The sequence below is a fragment of the Antechinus flavipes genome, chromosome 3 (assembly GCF_016432865.1).
Source record: "Antechinus flavipes isolate AdamAnt ecotype Samford, QLD, Australia chromosome 3, AdamAnt_v2, whole genome shotgun sequence".
Lineage (NCBI taxonomy): Eukaryota > Metazoa > Chordata > Mammalia > Dasyuromorphia > Dasyuridae > Antechinus > Antechinus flavipes.
The window spans coordinates 588,552,093-588,574,983 of NC_067400.1; the positions used below are offsets into that span (position 1 = coordinate 588,552,093).

Sequence of the window (22,891 nt, forward strand, 5' to 3'; positions counted from 1 at the left end):
TATCAACCAATCTATGCATCCTTCTATTCTTTGATTTATTTATCTATCTCCCTGTCTCCCTATCTATCTATCTATCTATCTTCCTATCTAATAATAAGCATTGCTGGCATTTACAAAGTATTTTAATATTTACAAAGTACTTTGCACAATGTTAACTCATTTGATTTTCATGACAACTCTCTGAGATGGGGCTAATATTTTCCTAATTTTTACAGATAAGGAAACTGAGACACAGAGATAATAAATGATCTTCCCAGAGCCACACAGTTAGTAAATGATAAGGCAGGTTTCCAACTCAGGTCTCCCTGACTCTGAGTTCCTTACTTTATCCATTGAATGACCTGCTGCCTCTGATTTCCAGAGGCTGTGTTATCTTCTAGCTATCAGTAGATCTTTAGTGGCTCTGAGCTCATCAGCCGACTCCTACTGAGGCTTCCTCCTCAGTCACCTGGGTGACATTCCAACCTAGAAATGGTCCCAAGAAGGTTGGACAAAGCCGATTCCACAGACCTGGGTGTTAACCAACAGAGATACTCAAGATGATGACCAGTAGTCATGGGGGGTACTCACGTTCAGCTTGAAAGACTCTCACTTTATCCATCTCAAATTTGGAAACATGTAGAATCAGCTTATGTTGGTTAAAGAAATTCTTTGGGGCTTGTGTACTCAGAATCATGAGGGACATGTCATTCAGGTCTGCAAGCAAGGAAGGAGAAACCCACACCCCAAAGATTTCTGAAGTGCCTACTATGTGCCAGACATCATGCTAAGCACTTAGCTAACATATGTTAAATATATTTTTTATATAATCTCATTTGATCCTCTTAACCCTGAAAGTTAGATGCTATTATTATCCCCATTTTACAGTTACAGATGAAACTGAGACAGTAGAATAAGTGACTTGGCCAGGGTCACATTGCTAGTAGTGTTTGAGAATGGACTCAAACTCAGATCTTCCTAACTCCAGACCCTGTGCTCCTAGGAAAAGGGATGTTGATGCTAGGTCTCTGGTGTAAGTAATCACCAGCATCAAAAATGCTGGACTGGGAACCTGACTTCTCAGTCCAGTCTCTCCTGTTCCAACTCTGACTTTGAGAGAGGCATTTCATCTCTCTGATCATTAGTCTTTTCATTTTTGAAATAGGAATTATGATACTCACACTACTGACCTCTCAGGATGTTGATAAGGTCCCGATATTCTGTGTTCTAAATGCCCTCCAACCACTGACATGCTGAGTTTGAGGGTCCTCTCAATTCTGACATCCTATGTTCTAAGGGACCTCCCAGCTCTGAAATTCTATGTTCTAAGGGCCCTCCCAACTCTGACATCCTGGGTTCTAAGGGCCCTCCCAGCTCTGACATTCTATGTTCTAAGGGCCCTCCAAGCCCTGACATCCTTGTTCTAAAGGCCCTCCCAGCTCTGACATCCCATGTTCTAAGGGCCCTCCCAGCTCTGATACTCTGGGTTCTAACGGCCCTTCCAGCTCTGACATCCTGGGTTCTAAGGGTCCTCTCAATTCTGACATCCTATGTTCTAAGGGCCCTCCCAGCTCTGACATCCTGGATTCTAAGGGTCTTCCCAATTCTCACATTCTGCAATTCTATGGAGGTCCAGTGACTATAGCACATCGTTCACGCACAGTCTTCTTTTCAAATGACTTCCACCCTCAGGTTTGGCCTAAGAATGGGCCCTGAGCAGTCTTTTTACCTTTGGAGTTAGTCACATTCTCCTGCTCAGCATCCACTGTGGAAGATTCGGGGTTATCCTTGTCACAGTTCACAAGCAGGATGGCACCTTGTCCATAGGGGCCCCATGTCCAATTTCTCTGCAGATACCAGAGGGAAACACAGAGCTACCTTAGAGCCAGGAACCATAGAGTGGTGTTTCTGAAATGTACAACCCTTTAATATTCAGGAGAATTCCTAAAAAGGTCACCAGCCTTACCAGTCAGCCTGGAATAGTTCTAAATGAATAAAGGTTGGCTGCCATTTCCAGTTGGCCCAAGTCTTTAACAAGCTGTATTGAACTTCCAATATGATGCAACTCAAGACCATTATTGATGAACCACTAAAATTATAGTTATTTAGTCCAGAAAAGATTGTTTGCTGTAGAAAGATAACTCAGAACAAAGGAAACATCTCTAAATTTACCAACAGAAAGAAAGAAAGAAAGAAAGAAAGAAAGAAAGAAAGAAAGAAAGAAAGAAGAAAGAAAGAAAAGAAACATAGAAAGAAAGAAGGAAGGAAGAAAGGAAGGAAGGAAAGAAGGAAGAGAGGAAGGAGGGAAGGAGGGAGGGAAAGAAGGAAGGAAGGAAGGAAGGAAAGGAAGAAAGGAAGAAAGGAAGGAAGAAAGAAAAAGGAAGGAAGGAAATAAGGAAGGGAGGGAAGGAGAAAGGAAAGAAGAGATAGAAGGAAGGACAGAAAGAAAAGAAACAGCAAGGAAGGAATGAAAGAAAAAGGGAGAAAGAGCAAGAGAGGAAGAGAGGGAGGAAGGAAGAAGAGGAGGAGGAGAGAAGAGAAAGAGACAGACAGATTGATAAATTGGGGGGAGGGATTAGGGAAATACAGCTTCCAGGAATAAATAGGAAGGGGAGAACCTCTCTGTTCTCTCTTTTGCTCAGACCAAAGCTGGAGAACTGAGCTTATTCTGGCCATCATATTTTGAGAGTATTGATAAGATGGAGAGTGCCTGAAGAGGAGAGACTAGGAGGACAAATGAGGATCAATTCTAGAAAACAAAGAAGTTTAGTATGAAGAAATGAAGACTCAACAGACGCATAGGGGGCTGGGTTCAAGTCTTTTCAGGATTCACAGGTAGAAGAGAGTCCCAGAAGACACAGCTAGGATTAAGAGAGGAAAGTTCCCAAGAAACTATTTCAGTGAGATATCACACAAGACTGTGCTGGAGCCAGCTGGAACTTCTCCCAGGGAGCCAACTATTAAATTTTCAACATGAGCTTTAGAATATTGGCAAACATGTCAAATCAGGGCTCGGTTTACCATTATGTTGATTGTTTAATCTAAGTGATAGAGAACACATTAATGATGAAGATTACACTTTTGTAGTTTTTTTTTCCTTTTTTATCCAGAGAGTTAGTTGCTAAATGTTTACTAGCATCCTCTGGGATGACAGGAAATGCTTTTTAATGATGGGAACTACCTTAAAGTGGAATGGGCTTTTTTTGAAGGTGGAAACCCTCACTGGTGATCTTCAGAGACTGAATAGCCATTTCTTAAATATGCCAGTGTGCATTCTTGTTCAAGCACCAGTTGGACTAGATAAATGGCCTTGATAGTTCTTCCCAACTCCAAGATTCTTTGATTCTCTCCCAAAGGATGCTTGTGGTATCGTTTTGTTATTGTCACATGGTTGCTATGGTCATCATCATAATCAGTAATCAATCTATTACTTCAGTTATCTATGATGTTGTGAATTTTACCATTTAAAATTTTTTTTTTACCAATGAGGCAACTTATCCAAGATCACACAATCAGAAAGAAGATCTAATGTCTCAAATGAGGTTTTCTGTCTAAGAATTTAGTGTTTTTATACTGCACATCTAACTTACTCCTCTTCCTGGTGTGTGAGCCATGCTTTTGGGGGGCCTCCTTTCTTCATATAATGGGGAATTGTCCAATGAAAGCCCAGCCTTTTGAACATTCCCAGAGTGTTCTGACTGCTGTTGTTTCACGTGTTGGGGGGTATAATGGAGGAGACCCTCTTGAGAGGACCCTTGGCTATTCTCTAACGATTCTTTCCATTTACTGCATGAAGACAAATAGCTTTTAATTGGCTGATGAACCAGAAGTAAATGTCATGCAAAAGGCTCAAACAGATGAAATCTTCCTATCTTCCCTTTGTGGAAAAAGAAGAAATACTATGATTGGGTTTCTGGGGAAGGGGAGAAAAAGACATGGCTATGATGGCTGTCTCTCTCCACCAGAGATGCCATGTGGTCATGCATTCTCTTTGGGTCTAATCTTGGGTGAATATGTATCAGAAATGAATAGTTCAAGAGAGCTGCAAGAAGAAATAGACAGTAAAACTATAATAGTGGGAGATCTTAACCTTGCACTCTCAGAATTAGATAAATCAAACCAGAAAATAAATAAGAAAGAAGTCAAAGAGGTAAACAGAATACTAGAAAAGCTAGATATGATAGATCTCTGGAGAAAATGTAATGGAGACAGAAAGGAATACACTTTCTTTTCAGCAGTTCATGGAACCTATACAAAAATTGACCATATATTAGGACATAAAAACCTCAAACTCAAATGTAGTAAGGCAGAAATAGTAAATGCATCCTTTTCAGACCACGATGCAATGAAAATTACATTCAACAAAAAAGCAGGGGGAAGTAGACCAAAAAATAATTGGAAACTAAATAATCTCATACTAAAGAATGATTGGGTAAAACAGCAAATCATAGACATAATTAATAACTTCACCCAAGAAAACGACAATAATGAGACATCATACCAAAATGTATGGGATGCAGCCAAAGCGGTAATAAGGGGAAATTTCATATCTCTAGAGGCCTATTTGTATAAAATAGAGAAAGAGAAGGTCAATGAATTGGGTTTGCAATTAAAAATGCTAGAAAAGGAACAAATTAAAAACCCCCAGTCAAACACTAAACTTGAAATTCTAAAAGTAAAAGGTGAGATCAATAAAATTGAAAGTAAAAAAACTATTGAATTGATTAATAAAACTAAGAGTTGGTTCTATGAAAAAACCAACAAAATAGACAAACCCTTAGTAAATCTGATTAAAAAAAGGAAAGAGGAAAATCAAATTGTTAGTCTTAAAAATGAAAAGGGAGAACTCACCACTAACGAAGAGGAAATTAGAGCAATAATTAGGAGTTACTTTGCCCAACTTTATGCCAATAAATTCGACAACTTAAATGAAATAGAAAAATACCTCCAAAAATACAGCTTGCCCAAACTAACAGAGGAAGAAGTAAATATCCTAAACAGTCCCATCTCAGAAAAAGAAATAGAACAAACTATCAATCAACTCCCCAAGAAAAAATCCCCAGGACCAGATGGATTTACATGTGAATTCTACCAAACATTTAAAGAACAATTAACTCCAATGTTATATAAACTATTTGAAAAAATAGGGATTGAAGGAGTCCTACCAAACTCCTTTTATGACACAGATATGGTACTGATACCTAAACCAGGTAGGCTGAAAACAGAGAAAGAAAATTATAGACCAATCTCCCTAATGAATATTGATGCTAAAATCTTAAATAAAATATTAGCAAAAAGATTACAGAAAATTGTCACCAGGATAATACACTATGACCAAGTAGGATTTATACCAGGAATGCAGGGCTGGTTCAATATTAGGAAAACTATTAACATAATTGACTATATCAATAACCAAACAAACAAAAACCACATGATCATCTCAATAGATGCAGAAAAAGCATTTGATAAAATCCAACATCCATTCCTAATAAAAACACTTGAGAGCATAGGAATAAATGGACTTTTCCTTAAAATAGTCAGGAGCATATATCTAAAACCATCAGTAAGCATCATATGCAATGGGGAAAAACTGGAACCTTTCCCAGTAAGATCTGGAGTGAAGCAAGGTTGCCCACTATCACCATTATTATTTAATATCGTATTAGAAACACTAGCCTCGGCAATAAGAGTCGAGAAAGATATAAAAGGAATTAGAGTAGGCAATGAGGAAACCAAACTATCACTCTTTGCAGATGATATGATGGTATACCTAGAGAACCCCAGAGATTCTACCAAAAAGCTATTGGAAATAATTCATAATTTTAGCAAAGTAGCTGGCTACAAAATAAATCCCCATAAATCCTCAGCATTTTTATACATCACCAACAAAACCCAACAGCAAGAGATACAAAGAGAAATTCCATTCAGAATAACTGTTGATACCATAAAATATTTGGGAATCTATCTACCAAAGGAAAGTCAGGAATTATATGAGCAAAATTATAAAAAAGTCTCCACACAAATAAAGTCAGACTTAAATAATTGGAAAAATATTAAGTGCTCTTGGATCGGCCGAGCGAACATAATAAAGATGACAATACTCCCTAAACTAATCTATTTATTTAGTGCTATACCAATCAGACTTCCAAGAAAATATTTTATTGATCTAGAAAAAATAACAACAAAATTCATATGGAACAATAAAAAGTCGAGAATCTCAAGGGAATTAATGAAAAAAAAATCAAATGAAGGTGGCCTAGCTGTACCTGATCTAAAATTATATTATAAAGCAGCAGTCACCAAAACCATTTGGTATTGGCTAAGAAATAGATTAGTGGATCAGTGGAAAAGGCTAGGCTCACAAGACAGAATAGTCAACTATAGCAATCTAGTGTTTGACAAACCCAAAGCCCCTAACTTCTGGGAAAAGAATTCATTATTTGATAAAAACTGCTGGGATAATTGGAAATTAGTATGGCAGAAATTAGGCATGGACCCACACTTAACACCATATACCAAGATAAGATCAAAATGGGTCTATGACCTAGGCATAAAGAACGAGACTATAAATAAATTAGAGGAACATAGAATAGTTTATCTCTCAGACTTGTGGAGGAGAAAGAAATTTGTGACCAAAGATGAACTAGAGACCATTACTGATCACAGAATAGAAAATTTCGATTACATCAAATTAAAAAGCCTTTGTACAAATAAAACTAATGCAAACAAGATTAGAAGGGAAGCGACAAACTGGGAAAACATTTTCACAGTTAAAGGTTCTGATAAAGGCCTCATTTCCAAAATATATAGAGAACTGACTCAAATTTATAAGAAATCAAGCCATTCTCCAATTGATAAATGGTCAAAGGATATGAACAGACAATTTTCAGAGGATGAGATTGAAACTATTACCACTCATATGAAAGAGTGTTCCAAATCATTATTGATCAGAGAAATGCAAATTAAGACAACTCTGAGATACCACTACACACCTGTCAGATTGGCTAAGATGACAGGAAAAAATAATGATGAATGTTGGAGGGGATGCGGGAAAACTGGGACACTAATGCATTGTTGGTGGAGTTGTGAACGAATCCAACCATTCTGGAGAGCAATCTGGAATTATGCCCAAAAAATTATCAAAATGTGCATATCCTTTGATCCAGCAGTGTTTCTATTGGGCTTATATCCCAAAGAAATACTAAAGAAGGGAAAGGGACCTGTATGTGCCAAAATGTTTGTAGCAGCCCTGTTTGTAGTGGCTAGAAACTGGAAAATGAATGGATGCCCATCAATTGGAGAATGGCTGGGTAAATTGTGGTATATGAATGTTATGGAATATTATTGTTCTGTAAGAAATGACCAGCAGGATGAATACAGAGAGGCTTGGAGAGACCTACATGAACTGATGCTAAGTGAAATGAGCAGAACCAGGAGATCATTATACACTTCGACAACGATATTGTATGAGGACATATTTTGATGGAAGTGGATTTCTTTGACAAAGAGACCTGAGTTTCAATTGATAAATGACGGACAAAAGCAGCTACACCCAAAGAAAGAACACTGGGAAACGAATGTGAACTATCTGCATTTTTGTTTCTCTTCCCGGATTATTTATACCTTCTGAATCCAATTCTCCCTATGCAACAAGAGAACTGTTCGGTTCTGCAAACATATATTGTATCTAGGATATACTGCAACATATCCAACATATAAAGGACTGCTTGCCATCTAGGGGAGGGGGTGGAGGGAGGGAGGGGAAAAAAAATCGGAACAGAAATGAGTGTAAATATAATGTAATTATTAAATAAAAAAATTAAAAAAAAAATAAACATTTTTCTATTTAAAAAAAAAAAAAAAAAAAAAAGAAATGAATAGTTCTTGTGAGCTTTGAAAGTTCAGAAAGGACTAGTAAAGTCCAGAGCAGGACATGGCATCTTAGCTTTGGAATCTGTTGCTTCTTGGGCTGGACCAAGCAGGTTACTCCTCAGGCTAACTGCTCCCTGTCTTAGCTGATGCAGCCACTGACAGGCTCTGGACTTTATTACTTCCTTAATGTGTTTTTATTTCCTCAGAATATCCTAGTGAGCCCATGGGCAACCCCCTTGCAATATACTCTGATGTCTCAAAATTAGAATGTTTCCCTTTTGTTCATAAAGGATGTATTCTTCTCTGTTGCTTTATGGGAATTCTTCCTTTGTTCACATCGATCCCAGACTCTCCACACCTCAGAAAATAGTTTCACAAGTCCCTGGGTCCCAAAAAGCAATCCACTGCCTGGTGGCTCACCTATCTCCACACAGTGAACCTCGTACACTGAAGGACACTGGTCAAGACAGCAGACATAGAGTCCATCACTGGCCCGATCAAAACCTTTCAGCTATAGGAACTATGAAACTGGTCCTTGCTCCTTGGACATAACCACTGAAATGCCCAAGTCACACCCTCCCTCCCCCCCTACATGGACTCCAGTGTGGAGAGCTTTCTCATCATTCACATTTGCCTAGTTAGCACCTTCCCCCCACGAGATCATCTGCTCCTGACCACAACCCCCCCAAGGGAGACAGTAACAGTTTTATAATAAGCTTCCTGAGAGCAGGGACAGCATCTCATTTAGCCTTTGTATTCCCTGCCTTCCTGCCCATTCTGACCAAATGAGTTTGCACTAAGTATCAGATTTTCTATTAGAGGGAAAGGCAGGGAATGCTTTTGCTTTGATTTCTTTTCATATTCCCAGAACTAGATACATGATAAACATTTAATTCTTGTTGGTTGATTTGTAGTGTATAGAAATAGATATTTGTTACAAATATATGTATGTGTGTATATATAATATACAAACACATTATGCCATGAACAATGCAGAATATATATAGTACATACATCATATTATCATATAGATAATATATTCTACACATAGAATATGTTCAGTATAATAATCTACATATAGAATATTCTATACATATATTTTGCACGTGTAATATATTCTAGGCATATCATATGTTCTATTCATTCTACACATATATTCTACTTATACTATGTATTCTACATCTGCAATAGATATTCTATTTACATAATCGATATATTCTACCTCATGAAATTGGGGTGTTGGGGCAGGATTGGTCCAGGTTGGTGATTTTATTGGTATAAAAAGATCGCTTTTCCTCCACCAATGCAGATCAGCCCCTTTTCTCCCATTTAAGTTCATAACATCCCTTGGGACCCTGATAAGGAAGTGACTTGGGTAGGGTCTCACAGCCAGTTTGCCTCAGAGCCAGTGTGTGTCATGTCTTCCTGACTCCAAGGACAGGTCTTTATTTATTATGTCTTGCTACTTCTCATCCTTGTTACATAGTGCTCGTTTAATAAATGTTATTGATCCCCCATTTTGCTCTAAGAGAAATTCACTCAGAGAGACTAAGGGGTATATGCAAAGAGACACAGTGAGTTCAGTAATCCAAATGGCAACTGGAAGTACATTTGACTCTCGGTCTAGAGCTCTTTCCATTCTGGTTTGAGTAGTGCAATCTGGGATATGTATAGGACTGAAGATTTTTTTTTGACAGAGAGACAAGTGATGGAGCTTTGTCCCTAATCAAACTTTCTTTCCTTTTTCTAAGCTTCTTTCTAAGAAGATCAATCTAAGGCTTTTAACATGGGACAATACATGGGACTTACTCTGTAGAGTTGGTGGTCTATGGCAAACATGCCTTGTCCAAGACCATTGTAAGTCTGAGCTAATGCTCCCCACACTTTCCCACCACTAAGTGACATCCATCACCTTGGGAAATCTAGAACAGATTGAGAATAGTAAATCAATAGCCTTATCCTCTTCCCCTCCTCAGATGAGGAAAAACCCCTCCTGTTTACCTTGTCAATCTTGCCATTGGTAGGTTTTACTTTGCCTTTTCGACCAGTGTCAACATCTAGGGAGATTTCTGAAACAGAAGCCAACAGAAAACATTTATTTCAGTAATAAAGAGACTATAGTGCCCTCACATTTTGACCTAGAGATCCCTGTGTCTAAGTATATAGTCCAGGGTGAGCACTAACAAAAACAAAGTGCCCACATGCCCTTTCTGTGGCAGCAAAGAACTAGAAACAAAATAAGTGCCCATTGATTGAAGAATAGCTAAGCAAATTTGGGGTACATCAGTATAATAGAATATCACTGTACTATAAGAAAGGACAAACATTACAGAGAAGGATGGGAATATTTATATGAACCAATACAGAGAGAAGTATGCACAGGCAGGAAAACAATACGACTGGAACAATGTAAGTGGAAATATCAACCACTCTAAAATGATCAAAACTGAATGTTTAGAAATTATAAAGAACAAATTTAGTCTCAAAGAAAAGATTTTGGGGAAAACACCCTTTTTTCAGAGATGGAGATCCATAGTTGGGGAACGTTGCCTATAATATCAGATATTTTGGGGCATGTTGATTGGTTTGGTTGATTTTTTTCCCTCTTCCTTGGTTTAAAAAATTCCGTGTTATAAGGGATGACTTTTTGGAAGGGGGGGATGGAGAAGAATATTGGAAATGTTGTAGGTAATTTTAAAATAAAATATATGCATTTAAATGTTTATTTAAAATTGAATTTTTGTTTTAATCCTGTTTTAAGAAGTTGCTAGTAAAAGCAGTAACCACAACACAGACAAGATGCGAACTAGTCAATCAAATATAATGGGGTTCATAAACTCTGAAGATATCAGGAACTAAGTTAAAGATTTTCTGTTCGACAAAAACTGTTGGGAAAAAATAGCATATATATAAGATATAATGTGTCATAAACATAAGAAGTAATATAATTTTTAAATGAGAAGAAAATGGAAGGATGTACCTATACAACTATGGTTAAGAAGATTAAAGAATAACGGATTAAGCACTAAAAGCCACCTCACAGATGACTTACTCCAATCCACTCATTTTACAGATGAAGACTTAAAGTCTAGGGAAGTGAATGATTTTCCAAGGTTATATAGGTAGCAAATAGCAGAGGGACAAAAGTGATCATGAAAAAGACATTTCCCAATCCCAGTGACAAGTTTTTATACAAATTAAATCAATGCAGCCAGAAAAAGCCAATTAAATGAGAAGCAGTTTTTATAACAAACATCTCTTTTAAAGCTCTGAAATCCAAGATAAATAAGGAATGGGAAATATCTGAGAAATTCAAGTGTCATTCTCCATCAAATAATTGGTCAAAACATATAAACAGTTTTCCAAGTATCAGCAGCAGCTATCAACAACAACAAAGAATCACTAATAATAAAGTATACACACACACACACACACACACACACACACACACACATATATATCTATATTTAAAATTCTAAGCTTTCATCTCAAATCTGTTAAACTGGCAAAAAAAGATAAATGATGAAAGGTAGTGGAAAAACATGTACACTAATACATTGTTAACAGAGCTATGAATAAGTTTAATTGTCTTGGAAACCATTTTGAAATTATACTAGAAAAGTCATTAAATCTTACATATTCTTTGACAGAGTAAGCTCATTAGTAGGCATAAGTCACAACAAGGTTGTAGACATAGGAAGACGAACATACAGATGAAAATATTTATAGCAGTATCTTTTGCAGTAGAAAAACACTAAAAAGAAGGTGGCTGCTCTTAATTTTCAGTTCTCTACCACTATGGAAAGAACAATATGAATATTTTGTGTATAAGGGTCCCTCTCTTCTTTTTTTTGATTTCCTTGAGATATAGGTCTAGAAGTGTTATGGTTGAATCAAAATGCATATACAATTTTTTGATTTTAGGTGTATGCTTCTAAATTGTTTTTCAGAATGACCGGACTATTTTCCAGGTCCTGTGCATTAATATGTCTAATTATTTTGACATTTTTCAGAGCCCCTCAAAGATCTATCATTTCACTTTTTCATCTTCTTTGCCAATCTGTTAGGCATAACCTGGAACTTTAGAGTTTCCTTAATTTGTATTTCTCCAACTATTGATAAATTGGAACTTTTTTTTTTCACATGGCTATTGATAACTTGTATTTCTCTTTAAAATTTGCTGGTTTTACCTTTTGACCATTTGCAAATTGGAAAATTGCTCTAAATTTGAATGAATTCTTTTTAAAAAATTATTTTATTTCAATTCACAGAACAAAATGAGCATTCCCACAACAGTGCAATAAAAAGATAATTGCACATGAAACTGCTTTATTTATCTTATTCATGACACTTTTATCAGAGAAATATGCTGCAAAGATGTTCCCCCAATTAATTGTTTTCTTTCTAATTTTAGCTGCATTGGTTTTGCTTGTGCAAAGATTTTTAAAACATGCATAATAAAACTTATTTATTTATTGTGATATACTGTGATACCTTTTGTTTGATAATGAAATCTTTCCTTATCCATAGATCTGAAAGGCAGTCTCCTTTTTCTTCTACTTTATTTATAATGTAACTTTAAAATATTTAAATTTATTTATTTTTAACATTTCTTTCAAAAAACTTTGAGTGCCAAATTCTCTACTCCTACAATATATCAATTATACATATGATATCATATAAAACATATTTCCATATTAGTCATGTTGATAATGCAATTTTAAAAAACATTACTTAGCTCTCTATTTGGAGGGAATTTTGGTATGTGGCATGAGATCTTGATGTAAACCGAATTGCAGCCTGACTCATTTTCCATTTTTAGCAGTATTATTTATTAGAGTTCTTACTCCAGTAGATGGCGCCTTTGGTTTTATGGAACACTAGGCTACTGGGTTGGTTTGCAGCAAATAATGCTATGTTGTATACTGAATCTGTTCCATTTTATTTTTTAATTAATACCAAATCATTTTTGATGATTATTGCTTTGTGGAATAGTTTGGGATCTGGTATTGGTTCCTTCCCATTTTAAAATAATTCTTGACCTTTTCTCCATCTTCTTTCGGCAGTTCGGGTTAAGTGACTTGTCCAGGGTCACACAACTAGAAACTATTAAGTGCCTGAGATCACATTTGAACTCAGGTCCTCCTGACTTCAGAGTGGATGCTTTATCCACTGCACCTCCTCGCTGCCCCCTTTTGTCTATCATGATGTATTTCATTTATGATTGTTCTTGTTCTGTGACATAATACTGCAATATAAGTGTGATAGAATATTGTATTGTAAGAAATGATGAAGATGGAGAATTCAGAGAAACTTCGGAAGATTTGAACGATAATATAGAGTAAAGTAAGCAGAATCAAGAGAATGATGTGCATAGTATCTACAGCAGATAAAAAAAAAACCCTTTAGAATTCTGTTCAATTTAGACATCTATAACTTCAGTGACGTCTGCCTCCCCCTTTTACAGAAGTGAGCGACTGTAAGTATAGAACTAGGCAAGATCATTGGGGGGGGGGGGTGTGTCTATGTGTCTCTCTGTGTGTGTGTGAGAGAGAGAGAGACAGAGACACACAGAGACAGGGAGCAGAGACAGAGACAGAGAGAGACAGAGAGACAGAGCAGAGACAGAGACAGAGAGAGACAGAGACACACAGAGAGAGACTGAGCAGGAGTGAACTGTGAATAGCTTGAGGAACTAGAAAGTTAGGGGATTTGTGAGATCATTAATATGTATATTGAAGTCCTATAATACAAGGGCAGGGGATGAGGAGAAAAGGAAGTCAGAAAGACACTGAACTCATAAAGGAAAGAAGGAGAATGTTCTGGATTTTAAGCAAGTGACAGAATTGGGATTTGGCAAGTCCTTTGACCCCAAATTTATCATTCTTCCCACTATACCACACTGTGTAATCATATTGTCGTAGGTAATCTATCGCTATATGTTAATGATTTGTGATTTTATGGGTTTAGGTCTCTCTGCACCAAGAAAAACAACAGTCTTTCTATATTTTGGTGGATGGCACAATTGTGTCTGAAAAAAATGATTGCTACCTAGTAAATGAGCTTTCCAAATTGAGGCAAGCCAAATGGCACATAATTCATCATGAGGTAAGCTCTTTCCAGCTTAGGAAGATCTCAAAGAACCAGAGAATTTCAGGGATGAAGAGGCAATGTGAAGTGCAAAGAATATCAGATTTCTGTCAAGAAGCCCTGGTTCAAATTTCACTTAAGAATCGTTTGCATTTATATGGTGCTTTAAAGTTTACAAAGCATTATACCGTTTGATCTTCATAATAGCCCTATGGAGTGGGCATTATTATAATTATTCCCATTTTATAGATGAGGAAATTGAGGCAGATGGCAATCAAAGTAAAATGTCTCAGGATCATAGAGCTAGTGTGTGTTTGAGGTAAAATTCAAACACAGATCTTCTTGACTTCCAAATATCCATTTTGCTACTTAGCTATGTGATGTCAGGGGGTTGGACAGGACAACTCTATAACTATCATCCTATGAGCTCAGAGGTCACCTGATCTAGTCCCCTTCCTGAATAGATAGCTCATCCCCACCTCACCATCCTGGAGAAGTAGTCATCTGACTTCTACTTGAAGACCTCCAGTGAAGAGGAATCAACCTCCTCTGGAGGCAGTCTATTCTAATTAGGGACTGCTCTAAATTTATTGAATAGTTTTTTTTCCTGATGTCTAACCTAAGACATTTATGACTTAGACTGATTTCTATTCGTATCCTCTCAGGCTGACCAGAACCTGATCCAATCCTTCTTCCTTGAGAAAGACCTTCGGATACTTGAAGATGGCTCTTATGTCTTCCCTACCCAATTCATGTTTTCTCTGAACTCAACAAACCTAGGCCCTTAAATTGATCTTCTGGTGACACATATTCTAGGCCCTTTCCCATCTTGGTGGTTCTCCTCTGAGTACTCTCCATGTATCAATAGCCTTCCTAAAATGTGATGTTCAAACTGAGTCCAATTCTCCAGCCAACACTTATTCTCCAAATCCAACCATCAGGAAAATAGGGTTGCCTTGACATCCCAAAAAGTATTCCAAGGGAATGTCAGCAGAGGAACAAGAATTAGACCCCACAAAACGGTCATTTTTTTTTCTAATATCCAGTACCTCCCTCAACTCCTCATATATACATCTTTTTAACTGCATTAACTTAAACCAGGTGATGACTGTAAAGGTGAGAGACCTTTTGAGCACCCCAATGGAATCAGAAATGTTACTTACTGACACCAGTGAGATAGAGCAAGGCCTGGACAGGGCTTGATTTGGGTCCAATATAGGAAATCCTGATCTGCAGAAAAATATAGGAAGGCATTTGTGATTTCAGCCAATTGAATATAATCTGCCATCAGAGGGGAGTAGAGGGGCCAAAACATGGTAATCTGAAGTTCACAAAACTCACCTTTTGATCATTAAAATGGGAACTCGGGGCTTTCATTCTCACTGTCATCTCTACCTCAGACTCCAGGGGCCATTTGTATGTGCCTGAAGGTGACTTCTTGGTAGGACGGCAATTGATATCAAAAACCACTCCCGGTGTTGCATAGATTTCGAAGAACTTGCACCCAGCTGGGGCACATCTGGATCAGGGAGAGAGATCATGAAGTCAAAGGATTAATTAATGTCACTGTGCCCACTCTCACTCCCACCCAGAAGCAACAGTTTCATCGTTATTGAAATTAAGAGTAAATCTATCAGCTGGTTTACATTTGATTATCTACTATGCTAAATATGAGAAAGGAAGAAAGAAGGAAGAAGGAAAGGAGGAAGGAAAAAAGAAGGAAGGAAGGAAGGAAGGAAGGAAAAAAGAGAGGGATGAAGGAAGGAAAAGAGAGAGGGAGGAAGAGAGGAGTATTAAGTTAAGTACTTAGTATGTATGAGGCACTATGCTAAAAATTAGTGATACAATCACAAATAAATAAGATAGTACCTGCCCTCAAGGAACTTAGATTCTGTTATTGTCGGGGCTTTTTGCAAGAAATTTGGGGTTATATGATTTGCCTAGTGTCACACAGCTAGTAAGTATTAAGTGTCTGAGGTCAGATTTGAACTTAGGACCAGTGCTCTGTCAAGTGTACTATCTAGCTGAACCAAAAAACTTATATTCCAATGAAGAAATTCTAGACCAAAAGAGCAACTGAAAAGGAGGGGAAATGGAGTCTAGCAGCATAGCTTGAAAATATCTGGAAAGGCAAGGAAAAGATACAGTAGACAGAGCTCTAGGCCTAGAACCAGAAGACTTCACGCTAACTGCTAGTTGTATGACCAGAGGCAAATCCTTTGATCGCTGTTTGCCTGTTTCTTCAATTGTAAAAAGGGAATAATAACATTGTCTATCTCCGTTTGTTTTGAAGATCAAATGAGATGATTGGAGAGTGCAGCACCTGGCACATAGTAAGTGCTTTATAAGTATTAGTTGTTATCGATATTATCATGTGACATGGAGGCCTGTTTCTGGGCAAGATAAGGTCATCAAGGAGACAACTCAGAGACAGACTCCCACTACTGGTGAAAGGAGGAAGAAGATAAAGTACAGATAGTGTGATTTAAAAATGGCTTTGAAGGGAATTAGATATTCCAAGAGGTAGAAGTGAGAAAAGAAAGCATGCTGGGTATGGAGAACAAAAGCACAGACAAAAGATTGAACATCTTGATAAAGATCAGTAGAATTAGTAGCTCTATCCCTTGTCCTTAAGGGACTTACAATTGATATAGAAAAATAATGGAAGGATACTTTTTAGAAAATAATGCATCCGCTCCAGTGCCCTAGTATTCTGATGACTCTGCAATATACCTCACCGATGTGGGCATTTCCATGAGTGGTACAGAGAATAAATAGCTCACGCACATGATGTTCACTCTGGGCAACCTTTTCCATGTATTCCCAGAATCCACCAGAAGAGGGCTTCATCTTATTTCCATTATAAGGATATTAATTTTAAAAATAGGTGCTATTTATAGGTTTTCTCTCATTCTTGCTTTGTGACGAGCTCATCATTTTCCCCCAGGCAATCCACAACACAAAGAAAGCAACAACATATATGAATTCATACAGTTAAAAATCAAGCCAAATAAATTAATAAATGATCCTGACCATTGAGGATTTCCTTTATCTTTTCCTTCCCAGCTTTTAAAATCAAGAGGCAGTGGGGTAAGAGGAACCCTGAGCTCTGAATCTAAAGAAATTAGCTTGTATGCCAGGTTTCTTTTGTTGACATGAACTGATGTTGAGTAAACTTCTGAATCTGGACTCTGTTTAATACATTACTAATCTATTAGATGATTTTTTCCTATTTAACTGCAATTAAATCAGTCAAATTATTAATTTCATACCAGTGAGAGCCACTGCATTAAGTATTAGGAATACAAAAATAAGAAATAAAAACAGATCTTGAAAAAAAAAAAGAAATTAGGCTGCAAGCCAGCTTAGCCATTCACTCTGAGTATGCTCTTGGACAAATCATTTTCCTATCCAGTTTCCTTCTTTATAAATAAGGGAGTTGGACTTAATGGTCTCTAAGGATACTTCCAATTCTTCCAATTTTAAGAGTCAAGTATGACTTTGTCCATATTATTTTTGTTCAGTAGTTTTTCAGTTGTGGTTGACTCTCCATGGTCCTATTAGGATTTTGGATTTGTTTGTGTTTTGTTTTGTTTTGCAAAAACACTAGTGTTAGCCATTTCTTTCTCCAGCTTTTTACAGATGAGGAAACTGGGGCAAACAGGGTCAAGCAACTTGCCCAGGATCACACAGTAAGGTTTGAGATTGGATTTGAACTCAGGTTTTCCTTACTCTGGAGGTCCAGCACTCTATCCACTGCAGCGCCACCTAGCTGCACCTACCCTTCCACAGTACCCAAGCAAATATAACCTCCCATGAATCTCCATGGATGATTTTGTTATTGTTGTTGTTGATACTCTCTTATGCACTGGAGATTCCATATTGTTGGCCTAATGCATAGAGAGCTGATCTCTGAGCTGATAAGATCTGAGTTCAAATTCTGTCTCTGACATATATTGCTAATGTGAACCCCTCCCTCCCTTTCCCCAGCAAGTTATTTAACTCCCAATCACATTCCTCCAGCAATTCCCTGGGATTATGAATTGTAGAAAACCTGCTGACTCCCATTGGTAGAGGGTATTTCCTCATTTGGGCATAACTCAATCCCATGTAACCCCAAGTCTAGACTTCATTCCTAGCCTGATACACATTAATGCTATAATGTGTATTTCAGTTATTCATATGCTTGGGAATTGTTCCCCTCATCTTCACTGGACACTGAGCTTCATGAGATCAGAACTTTCTTATCTGAATTTTGAACCTCTCTCTGACCCAGCGTAGTACTCTGTACCTTCCTTGCTTGATAAAGGAGTAGATATTCATTGAATTAAATCAAGAGGAAAGTCACAATAAGGAAAAGTCCCAATGGGTTTACTAATACTCCACATTTGTACAAAGCATCGTAGTTTTCTTTTTCTTTTTTTTTTAATTGTAATTTTTTCTTGACAGAGCCCATGCCTGGGTAATTTTTTACAACATTATCCCTTGCACTCAATTCTGTTCCGACTTTTCCCTTCCCTCCCTGCACCCCCTCCCCTAGATGGCAGGCAGTCTTATACATGTTAAATATGTCACAGTATATCCTAGATACAATATAGCATCATAGTTTTCAAATGGGTTTCTAATCCATTGTCTCATTAAATCCTTCCTGGGAAATGGGCAGGTAGACATTATTATCTCCATTTTATACATCAAGAAACGGAGGTTCACAGAAATTTAAAGGGATTTGACCAAGTCCTACCATCAGCAGATTTAGAGCCAGACCTTGAACTCAAGGTTACTAACTTGAAATCCAGGTCTCTTTTTATCATCCTGGGCAGCTTTTCAAAGGTTACCCCAAGGAGGTGAATTTATGAGCTGGATTTTTGAGGGTGTGGACCCAGTAAAGTTTCTGATGGAAGTGAATGTCATTAGTTAATGAAATCAGATAGGTGCTCAAAAGCACTTTGAGAAATATAAGCCACCGAAGGTGTCAGACATGACTGACATTTATTGTTCTCAATATTTTATTATTCTTCCGCTGAGACCTTCTCATATTTCATCACAGCATTGTGACCCTAAGTTCCAGAAAACCCTAACAGTGGAGTATAAACATAGTTCCTGCCCAACTTGAAAGACTTCCCGAGTGAGCCTGAAGAAGATTTATAGTCAGAGACCTGGATTCATAATCCTGGCTCTGCCATTTATTACATGTATGAGCTTACGCAAGTCACTTGTCTCTGAGCCTCAGTTCCCCCTCTATAAAATGAAAGGCTTGAACCCTAACCATTTTCATGACCTGGATTCCTTTATGTTTATTGATCCCCTGGATTCTTGGAAGTCTGGAGGAACTTAGGAATCCTTTTCAAAACAATGTTTTTATAAGCATGGAATAAAATGCAGAGGATCAAAAAGGAGACCAAGGAGAATGGAAAAATGAAATATGTTAAAAAGCAAGTTCACAGACCTCCACGTTAGGAATCCCTGGACTATATGGTCTCTAAGGACCTTTTTTATATTAAATTTGCTGACTCAATGATTCAGTCATATGAATAAAGAAAACTTCATTTCTGGGATACAAACCCTTGTCACATTTCTAAAACCAAAACTCTTTGCATTTACACTCCACATGAATTTGGAGAACGCATCTCTACCTAGAATCCCTTGAAATAAATAATAAGAGAGAAAGAGAGAAACAGACACAGGCAGACAGAAAGAGTCAGAGAGAAAGAGACAGAGACAGGGAAATAATCCACTGCCTGTTGAGTAGAATTGAGTTGAATTGGAGAGGAGGGAAGATTAGGGGAACACAGTAGCTGAATTCAGGTATCTGAAAAGAGATTAGATTTATTTTCCTTGGCTATAAGGGAGAGAGATAGCAATAATGAGGAAGTTTCAAAGTGGCCAATTTTAGACAATGTCAGGAGAGATTTCTTCAAAACTGGGGTTCCCTACTTTGGTGGGTCAGTTAAAGCAAAGATTAGATAATCACTTGTTGACTAGGCTTGAAGTGGGGGATAGGTGCTATGGGTTGAGCAGGATAGCTGCTCAGCTCCCTCTAAACTCTAAAACCCTGTGTTCCTGAGACAAAGCTGGTCCTCTGATTCTGAGCCTATACTTTACCAATGGGCAGATCTCCTAGAGCAAATCAGAAAGTGTCCAGCAGCTACTTTTCTTATTGTACTTGCTTAATGAGTACTTGTTGACCTAGCAGAGGTGAGAGGTCAAGGGTGGACCTGTCAATTAGAGAGCCATTCCCACACAGGTAGTGGTTGCAACCACATGAGCCAGGTACTGCCTGAGGGAAACAGAAGAAGGACCAACTGCCAAGGACTGAGCTTTGGAGGTGCCCAAGTGGGAAGGTAAGAGCAGAGAGATATAGGAGGAGGACAAAAGAATAGAGAATGATTAGGAAAGCAGTGGAGGAGAATAGAAAGAACTCTGATACTGTAGTGAGCAAAACTGGTTTCAAATTTTGCAGGTGTCACCTGTTACCTGCATGATTTTGGATAAGTCACTAAACTACTTGCAATTTCCTCACTGGTAAAATAGGAGGGGGGGGGGGGGTTTAGAACTGGCAAAGATGAGTTGCTTTCCAGTTCTCTCTAGAACTAGAAGAGATGAGGAGATTGGAAAGACCAACAAGGAAGAAAAGTAGTTCATCATTTCCTTCACAGAAATATTCTTTTTGAGACTGAAATAGCATCTGTCTTCATAGGGTTTTTTTTAATAAGTTAATTTGGGAATTTATAACAGAATGACTTGGTCAATCAAAGCTGTTCGTGTGTGTGTGTGTGTGTGTGTGTGTGTTTCCAGAAGAGAAATTTAATCTAATTTACATACGTCTAAGTACATTAATAACCAGTCAAAGCTGTTCTTAAGACAATATTGCTGTTACCGTATACAGTGTTCTCTTGGTACTTCTCATTTCACTCTTTATCATTTCATGGCGATCTTTCTATGTTTTTCCAAAGTCATTGTGTTCATTATTTCTTATAGCAGAGTTATATTCCATCATAAACATGTACCACATTTTGCTTAGCCATTCCCCAATTGATGACCATCTCTGCAGGTTCCAGTTCTTTGCCACCACAAGGAGAGCTGCTATAAATATTTTAGAATGTGTAGGTTACTTTCCATTTTCCCTAATAATCTTGGGAAACACCTAATAGTGATATTGCTGGGTAATAAAGGGTAAAACAGCTTAGTAGCTCTGGACTTGATTCCAAAATTCTTTTTAAAATGGTTGAATTAGCTCATGGATCCACCAATGTATTAAGGTCCCAATTTTTCCTCATTCCCTCCAACTTTTGTCACTTTCCCCTTCTATCATTTTAACAATCTGAGAGCTATAATATGACATCCTAAAGTTGTTCTCATTTGCATTTCTCCCATTCATGATGGTTTAGAGCATTTTTTCATAGGGCTATAAGTTGTTTTGATTTCTGCATAGGAAAACTACCTGTTCATATTCTCTTCTGGGATAATTCTCTAAGGCCCTTGTTTGATGGCATGTGTCATCTTGCTCCAATGACAAGGAATACCTTCATATGTTTAGATATGGCAGTGATGATGGCTTCCCTAAAACTACATGAGCAAACTCTTTCGGGTCCTATCAAAAATCCTTGGAAAAGGGTCAAGGAAAGCATCCTGCACTCAAAGGGACCTTAAAGGCCCATGGAATCCAATCAACACATTTCACAGAGAAGGTAACTGAGGTAACTCTTTCATAGACTGAAAGAGATCTGGGAAGCCATGGAATCTCACCCACACATTTCACAAAAGATGAAACTGAGGTTTAGGGAGGCAGAGGGACTGTCTTAATAATCAAGGTGGGATTTGAATTCATATATCCATCACCAAAGGATTAACCTAGTATAGTTCAGCTTGCCACCAGACTGGCAACAAATGGGTGAATACTTTATTCACAGCAATTCTCAAAGAGATTCTACTAAGTGATGGAAGTTTTTGAGGAAAGTAGAAGAATCCGTTGCTAAGGACCCTTTTTAGAAGAGGATCCTTTTTCAGGTACATTTGGGACAAAATGGCATCTGAGGTCTTGTCCAAGTCTGAGACGCTAGAATTCTAAGAAATGTCAGAGTGGAGACTTGGACCCTAGTCTGAGACACTCCCCAGAACTATAGTCTTTCCCATCAACAAAGTTAGAAGTTCTTGGAGTGTCCTGGAAGTAAAATAAGAAATTACGAGGAAGTACCACAGTACAAAGTACTGGCCTTGGAAATGGGAAGACCTGAATTCAAAGGCAGCCTCAGACACTTCCTAGCTGTGACTTTGGGCAAGTCACTAAATCTCTCTCTGCCTCAGTTTTCTCATCTGAAAAAGGAGAAGGGAGAATTCAAGGACATCTCCAAGCCATTTCAGCTCCAAGTCTATGATGTTAAAATTCCATAATGTTTGTTTTTTTTAATCATTGCCATGGGCACTGGTGCCTTACTCTGTTTTCTAAACTGTGAGTCCATGAGAACAAGGCCTGTGTCTTATATAAACATCATTTCTGGCAAGTATTTAGCTGTTTCTTTCTCAGTCCTCTCATTTGGCAGATAAAGGATGAATTAACCGAGATCACATAGCTGGTCACCGGTTTCTGACTCCCAGCCCGTGCTGGTCCCAGGGCACCTTCTCATTAGCGGATGCCTTCCTGGGTCTCTCAGACAGTTGCTCTCTTCTTTGGCACTGACCCAGCTCCCTGGCTCCTGAAAAGCCGTCCAACTGGATCCATGTGAAGGTGTGGAATGCTTCCATTGAGCAATCCCACACAGCTGCCCCATTAGCCCCAGGCAAAGCCCGGCCGTGTGCTACCAAGCTGAATGCCGCCGCCTATGGGGATATTCTTGAGAACTCCTCATTGAACTTCTGTGGCCCAGGAAGCCACCGGCTTATGGGGAGTCACACCCAGCTTCTCCTCCAGTGCTCTCTAGCTAGTCAGCCACTGAGAAAACACCAGGCAGCT

The 22,891-nt window shown here is 38.1% G+C and overlaps 1 protein-coding gene and 1 long non-coding RNA gene across 3 annotated transcripts in view; one reads left to right on the plus strand and one right to left on the minus strand.

The window, feature by feature from the left end:
* Window positions 1–22,891, plus strand: part of LOC127555806 (uncharacterized) — a 583,775-nt gene that overhangs the window by 428,263 nt on the left and 132,621 nt on the right. The window lies entirely within an intron of this gene.
* Window positions 1–22,891, minus strand: part of LOC127555801 (protein-arginine deiminase type-4-like) — a 46,304-nt gene that overhangs the window by 15,484 nt on the left and 7,929 nt on the right. For both annotated transcript variants that reach the window (XM_051988410.1, XM_051988409.1), the window contains exons 2-6: window positions 15,283–15,460; window positions 15,105–15,171; window positions 9,853–9,920; window positions 1,709–1,826; window positions 571–696 (exon numbers count right to left, since the gene is read on the minus strand). In XM_051988410.1, coding sequence (XP_051844370.1) covers window positions 571–696; window positions 1,709–1,826; window positions 9,853–9,920; window positions 15,105–15,171; window positions 15,283–15,460 — 557 coding nt within the window. The remainder of the gene's footprint in view (window positions 1–570; window positions 697–1,708; window positions 1,827–9,852; window positions 9,921–15,104; window positions 15,172–15,282; window positions 15,461–22,891) is intronic.